This window comes from Nansenia antarctica (genome assembly GCF_963989245.1).
Source record: "Nansenia antarctica genome assembly, chromosome: 17".
Classification (NCBI taxonomy): Eukaryota; Metazoa; Chordata; class Actinopteri; order Argentiniformes; family Microstomatidae; genus Nansenia; species Nansenia antarctica.
The window spans coordinates 9128058-9135557 of record NC_137687.1 but is presented as its reverse complement, the minus strand read 5'-3'; the positions used below and the strand labels follow the sequence as shown (position 1 = coordinate 9135557).

Sequence of the window (7500 nt, the reverse complement as noted above, 5' to 3'; positions counted from 1 at the left end):
ACCGTTCCAAGCACGCCCTCTACTCCGACCTGCAGACGCCGGGCCGGTACGGCCGCGTCATCGTCACCACGCGCAGGGGCAGCATACTGGACCCGCTCCATCTGGACCTGGTGCTGAAGGTTTGTGATTGTGTGTGTGTGTGTGTGTGTGTGTGTCTCTTTCTCTCTCTCTCTCTCTCTGTGTCTCTCTCTGTCTCTGTGTTTCTCTCTCTCTCTCTCTGTCTCTCTGTTTCTCTCTCTCTCTCTCTCTGTTTCTCTCTCTCTCTCTCTCTTTGTTTCTCTCTCTCTCTCTGTGTTTCTCTCTCTCTCTCTGTGTGTTTCTCTCTCTCTGTTTCTCTCTCTCTCTCTGTGTTTCTCTCTCTCTCTCTGTGTTTCTCTCTCTCTCTCTCTCTCTCTCTCTCTCTCTCTCTCTCTCTCTCTCTCTCTCTCTCTCTCTCTCTCTATGTGTCATAAACAGGTTGGAAACTGACATGGAAAGATCGAGAGCGCAGGTCCTGTACTGGTCCTGTGCGCCCTACTTTGTAATCCAATTTTCTTTTTTTTCTCTTTTTGATGACATTAATAATAATGATAATAGTCAAGCGGAGACGTGAAGCAAGCTCCCAGTTCAATTAAGAAATTAGATGCTAATGTTGGCTCAGAAATCCATAGGCTACGTTCTACAATGTGGTTTAATGGATCGGTTATTAATTAACCACACACAAAGCAATCAATAACGTAGCCTATACAAGCACACTTTTGACCTACCGAAAATCACATCAGGGTCATTGTGTGTGTGTGTGTGTGTGTGTGTGTGTGTGTGTGTAATTTGTGTGTTGGAATATGTCAGAACTCAGAATATTAGATACTGCGGCCTACTTTATGTTCAGGGAACACTCCTCTATCGGTCTCTAAGTAAACACAGTGTCCACAGAGGACAGACATAGCTGTAGCCAGACTCAGGATAAATATAGCATGACAACATGCTGCTCTCTGAGAATAACCGCTGTCTGATACATTATTAAACATGTCGAGAGAGACGACGACTGTCTTCACCTAAATATGTATGGAAGGAAGCACTAAATAGCCTTCTGGATTAAAAGGATGCCTTGTGAAATCCTTTGCAGAAAGTAGCTACAAAGGGGTGGAAACCTGTTTTAAATGAGTGGCACCTAATACCTAATGCCTTCCTTGACTAGGTTTTGTGTAGCACACTTTTGGCAATTCAGTTTCTCCTTCCGGTTTTCTTATATTTACATGTTTACATTTACATTCTTGGCATTTAGCAGACGCCTTATTCCAAAGCGACTTACAATCGATACATTTGACTAAGCAAGTGAATCATCATCAATTCACCAGTCGTAGCAGGAACAGTAATCTAGCTCAGGCCAGGGGCCATTGGCAGTCGTCGTGATAGAAGAAAAAAGAAATATATATTTTTAGACTCTTAGGAGACACAGTATAGGGGGAAGCAGGTGTCTCAGGAGACACAGTGCTGGGGGGTAGTAGATGTCTCAAGAGGAGCAGTTAAGGTATAACCTGAAGAGATGGGTCTTCAGTCTCCGGCGGAAGATTTTCTTCAATGTTGCAAGCTAGCATCAAGCTAGCATCAAGTGACAACTCTCTGCAAAATAGGCCTGCTTGTTTTGAAAAGAGTTAAGATGACGTACATAATAACAAGCAATCATCAGGCGTGTGGGGGAGGGTTCTTGGAATTAAACATCAAATGAAATTGCAAGCACATTCTCCCATCGCTCCGTCCAGTTCAATCTAATCCAGATCGACTAATCTCAAATTCTCCAGACCGCCAAAGCAGGCGTGAGAACAAAGCGGTTTGGAGGGCTAGTGGTGGTCTAGTGGATAGTGAGTTGTGAGTTGGACTGGTGATTGGAAGGTTGTGAGTTCAAATCCCACCTGAAACCACACCACCACTAGTGTGCCCTTGAGTAAGGCACTTAGCCCTCAATTACTCCAGGGGGAAAGTCCCTGTAATTCGTAATTTTAAATCGCTTTGGATTAAAAGCGTCTGCTAAATGACAACATTCTAAAATTCAAAGGTATGGCTGCAAGAGAGTCGTTTAAAGGTACCTTGACTCGTTTAAATGTACTCATTACAAAGGCTACCTTGATATAACATTACCATGGGAAGTTTAATGACATAGGAGATATGTCACATAGTCTGATCATTTTGGTCCGCATGTCGGCAGCCAATCAAAATGTTCAGACTTTTCTTTTGAAACACGGAACTCGTTTCAACGCTGTTGAGAATCACAACACAAACTCGCTAGTCAAGCCAGAATACTGCAACGCAACGGATTGGGTGAGTAATCCCCACTGCTACCTAGTTAACTATGACACTACTTTACATTGTTAGCAGGCTCACAGAACAAGCTGTGTTAGTTGACTAGCGATGTGTCACTGATTTTCAACAACGCGGAAATGTATTCCGATTTTTCGAAAGAAAAGTCATCAAGATCATCAGTTACCTGACCTCACACTTGAGTCCTATCCATGGCTGGTCATTCGGTTGCTGGACATTGACTCTCATCTATAGGTAGTTGGCAGCATTCCAGCTCAGGTTGCAGGTTTGCCAAGGGAGATACACACTTGAAGATGGTCTATGTGACACAGAGTTTATTAATCATTTGTGTCCCCAGTATCCTAAAGTATCAATGTTTGATGTTTTACTCAGAAACACATCTCATCAGTAGGCTACGTTTGCTGGGGGGATTCATGAACTCATGAATTATGATAATTCATTTTGGAATTATGAACTCCAATCCCTTCCTGAATTGACTAAATTGAAATTGAATAACCCTATTTCATTATTATGCAATCATGCAAACAGAATTGTATTCGGTGTGCGAGAGAGGGAGGTAGATGCCCATCAACTCATTAGAGAGTTTGTGATTTTTAGTGAGTGAAAAAAAAGCTAAGAAAGTAATGAGTTGCTGCGATAATAATCATTTAGAATTTTACCCATAATGCATCGCGAGGGTAAAGAATAGGACACAATCAGACGGTTTAGTGGCAAGTTATGCTTGAAATGATTTATTGACTTCACAGACTAGCGGCTGTGTCTCAGGTGGTAGTACTGCCGTCTAATCATCGCAAGGTCGGCAAATCAGCGGTTCGATCCCCGGCTGGCCATGTGTCGAGGTGTCCTTGGGCAAAACACTGAACCCCAAATTGCTCCCAATGAGCGGGCCGGCGCCTTGCATGGTAGCTTGCCGCCATTGGTGTGTGAATGGGTGAATGAGAGGCCGTTGTAAACTTACACGGGGGGAGAACCACTCTCATGAGACATTTTCGGTTGATCACTTCCCACGAACCCCCCCCCCCCACCCTATCCAGGGATCCCAATACAACCCACATTTCTCTTGGGCCACTGGACTGGGGTGTGAACTGTGAACTGTCAGGATGACTGTGTCCATCCCTCGTCTAGACCCCCCCCCCCCGTCTCCTCCTGTCCCCAGGGAAAGATCTAGATCCCGCAAGGTTTTCAGCAACCCTTCCTTCTCAGAAACAGTGGCCAGGGAGTCTCTGGAAGGAGACTTCAATCACCCCCCCCCCCCACTGGAGCAGGATTCTTCTTAAAAATAAGATCATGATCCGGAACTGATACCCTCTTCCTCTGATGTCTTCTCCTGCTTTGGGGTTAACTCAGGGGCTCCGGTGGTTCTTCAAGCTGGACCTCCAGCGTTATACAACCTGGTGAGGGTCCAGGAGGGGGGATGAGTGGAAGACGGACTTCAACACCCCTAGTGGACGCTTCGAATATCTGGTCATGCCGTTCGGGTTGTCTGACTCGTCTGCAGTATTCAAGGTGTTGGTGAACGACACGCTGAGCGACATTGAGTTCATTTGCTTCGTCTTCGTGTACCTTGATGACATCTTCATCTTTTCCAAGACCCTCCCAGAACACCATCTGCATGTCTGCCCGGTTCCGACTCGCTACCCAAGTCAACTCTTCATCAACTGGACAAGTAGGAGTTTCACGCGCCCCAAGTCGCCTTCCGGACCATTCAATCATTTCCACCGCCTGCGTCCAAATGGACCTGGACAAGTTCGAGGCGATCTCTCCGACTAACCATGTCCTTCCTCTTTCAAGCAGGTCCAATTTTATATTAAACTTTTTCTTCTCAGTGATGGCGCCTCTCACAGTCCTTATTCGGTGCGCATGGCGGACCCACTTCCATTAGACTCCAGAAGCTGAGAGGGCTTTCATGGAGCTCAAGAGCCACTTCACATCCACCCTGACCTCATCCACCCTGACCTCATCCACCCTGACCTCATCCACCCTGACCTCATCCACCCTGTCCTCATCCACCCTGACCTCATCCACCCTGACCTCATCCACCCTGACCTCATCCACCCTGACCTCATCCACCCTGACCTCATCCACCCTGACCTCATCCACCCTGTCCTCATCCACCCTGACCTCATCCACCCTGACCCTGACCTCATCCGCCCTGACCCTGACCTCATCCACCCTGTCCTCATCCACCCTGACCCTGTCCTCATCCACCCTGTCCTCATCCACCCTGACCTCATCCACCCTGACCTCATCCACCCTGACCTCATCCAGCCTGACCTCATCCACCCTGTCCTCATCCACCCTGTCCTCATCCACCCTGACCCTTTCGTCATCCACCCTGACCTCATCCACCCTGTCCTCATCCACCCTGACCTCATCCACCCTGTCCTCATCCACCCTGTCCTCATCCACCCTGTCCTCATCCACCCTGACCTCATCCACCCTGTCCTCATCCACCCTGACCTCATCCACCCTGTCCTCATCCACCCTGTCCTCATCCACCCTGACCTCATCCACCCTGACCTCATCCACCCTGTCCTCATCCACCCTGTCCTCATCCACCCTGACCTCATCCACCCTGACCTCATCCACCCTGACCTCATCCACCCTGACCTCATCCATCCTGACCCTGACCTCATCCACCCTGACCTCATCCACCCTGACCTCATCCACCCTGTCCTCATCCACCCTGACCTCATCCACCCTGACCTCATCCACCCTGACCCTGACCTCATCCACCCTGACCTCATCCACCCTGACCTCATCCACCCTGTCCTCATCCACCCTGACCTCATCCACCCTGACCTCATCCACCCTGACCTCATCCACCCTGTCCTCATCCACCCTGACCTCATCCACCCTGACCTCATCCACCCTGACCCTGACCTCATCCACCCTGACCTCATCCACCCTGACCTCATCCACCCTGACCTCATCCACCCTGACCTCATCCACCCTGTCCTCATCCACCCTGACCCTGTCCTCATCCACCCTGACCCTGTCCTCATCCACCCTGACCTCATCCATCCTGACCTCATCCACCCTGACCTCATCCACCCTGACCTCATCCACCCTGACCTCATCCACCCTGACCTCATCCACCCTGACCTCATCCACCCTGACCTCATCCACCCTGTCCTCATCCACCCTGACCTCATCCACCCTGACCTCATCCACCCTGACCTCATCCACCCTGACCTCATCCACCCTGTCCTCATCCACCCTGACCTCATCCACCCTGACCTCATCCACCCTGTCCTCATCCACCCTGTCCTCATCCACCCTGACCTCATCCACCCTGACCTCATCCACCCTGACCCTGACCTCATCCACCCTGTCCTCATCCACCCTGTCCTCATCCACCCTGACCTCATCCACCCTGTCCTCATCCACCCTGACCTCAGAGCTGTTCACTGTTCTGGTCCCAACAAGGCTCTTTCTACAAGCTGATGTTGTGGTCAAGCCAGGGTTTCCGTTAGAAAAAATGTGTGCCGGTCAACGTGTCCGGGAAGATTTCAATTTACCGGACAAACGTGAGATATTCCGGTCATCATATTAAAATATAATATAGCTGTTTGTCGCGGTGATTACTGTTGTGTAGCCTATACAGTATATGCCGTTTAATTTCTCATCCGATACGATTAGATGCGAGCTATATAATAAATATAATAATAGGCTTTCATGATTCGCATGCGCGCTATGCCATGTCCAGCGCTGAACGCGCGCCACACATCGGACTCGCGAGTATGACAATGAGGAGAACCTAACTGTTTATTGAGAAACAATTGATAGGCAGGCTGGGATACGTATATAACGAAATACCACAATGTCTAGATTTATAACATTTTATTGAAAGGTGCAAGAGGTTACATGTAGGCTTCTGGCGTGACACATAGGCTAGCCTAATTTCCGTTCATATGCCTTTTATCAGATGAAAATAAATAGGCTTTAACTGAACTTAACTGCTTACAGTAGCTCAGTCAGTCCCACATACTGATGACATGCGATGCCATTTTTTGCCATGTGAAATGCAACTTGTAGCTGAGAGTGCAGCTTATTGTTAGCCGTTTCATTAGCCTGCTCACAGTGGCCTGACCGCCGATATGTGCTCACTGCACCGCCTGTGATCAGTGAGAGCCGACATTCTCATATTCGTTGCTCCTCTCGTGAATCCGTTATTCCTCCCCGATGTTTTGCACGGTGAGCAGAACATTTTTCCTTCCCCATCTAAACGCAGCCAGGGGAAATGTTCTTTCCATTCAACTCGGAACCCTCGAGACTTTCTGGCTGGAGCAGCCACTACCTCCATCTCTTCAGAGTCAGACTTCTCCTCAGACTCATTGTAGCTTGGTTTCATGAAGTAATTGTTAAGCTTACTTTGTCTTGCCATGTTTACCTCTCGCTGGCTATGGTGCACTTTGAGCTGCAACGTTTGCAGGTTAAAAGCAGGGTTGCCAGATGGGCCGGGTTATCGCCGAATGGGCTACTGGGTTTAGCGGTAATAGACTGGTTAGGCTGTAAAATCCCATCTGGCAACCCTGCCACTGCTGTTTCGCGGAGTCATCATCATGCCGGCGTCAAATCATATAATAATAAAAGAAGTATATAGCCTATATATTCGTCTTTTTTAATATAGAAGGAATCAGAATGTGACAATTAAACTTTTGCGAATTGTATTCAAATTGTGCTTAGAGGAAATTATTTTCACCGGACATTATGACCGAAGAGGTTTCAATTTGTCGGACTTCAATAGATTTTACCGGACAAAGACCGGTAATTACCGGTTAACGGAAACCCTGGGTCAAGCACTGGTTCTCATGTCCTGTACCTATTTTGAGTTTCGTTTGTTTATGCATGTTTAACACATAATGTACGTTTTCATTATTATTTTGGCCAAAGCAAAGCACAAAACGACATTAGTTTGTCAGTCAGTAGGCCTTCTAGACATCCAACTGCTGTTACTTTAAAAGAAATAGAATTGCAATTATGTTTGTATCGTTATTATGCTCCTTTAATATAACACCAATCTTGTCTCATTAAACCCATGAAATGAAACATTTTAACATTTTGACTACGACGACTGCCAATGGCCTGAGCTAGATTACTCTTCCTGCTACGACTGGTGGACTGATGATTCACTTGCTTAGTCAAATGTATCGATTGTAAGTCACTTTGGAATAAGGCGTCTGCTAAATGCCCAAAATG

The 7500-nt window shown here is 47.6% G+C and overlaps 1 protein-coding gene across 1 annotated transcript in view; it reads left to right on the top strand.

Moving 5' to 3' along the window:
• ptchd1 (patched domain containing 1) overlaps positions 1–7500 on the top strand; it is a gene marked incomplete at both ends in the record, with an annotated part of 19902 nt that overhangs the window by 304 nt on the left and 12098 nt on the right. Inside the window, one exon of the mRNA XM_080547272.1 lies at positions 1–119. This exon is cut by the window's left edge and continues 304 nt beyond it. Within this exon, the coding sequence (XP_080403398.1) occupies positions 1–119 (119 nt within the window). The remainder of the gene's footprint in view (positions 120–7500) is intronic.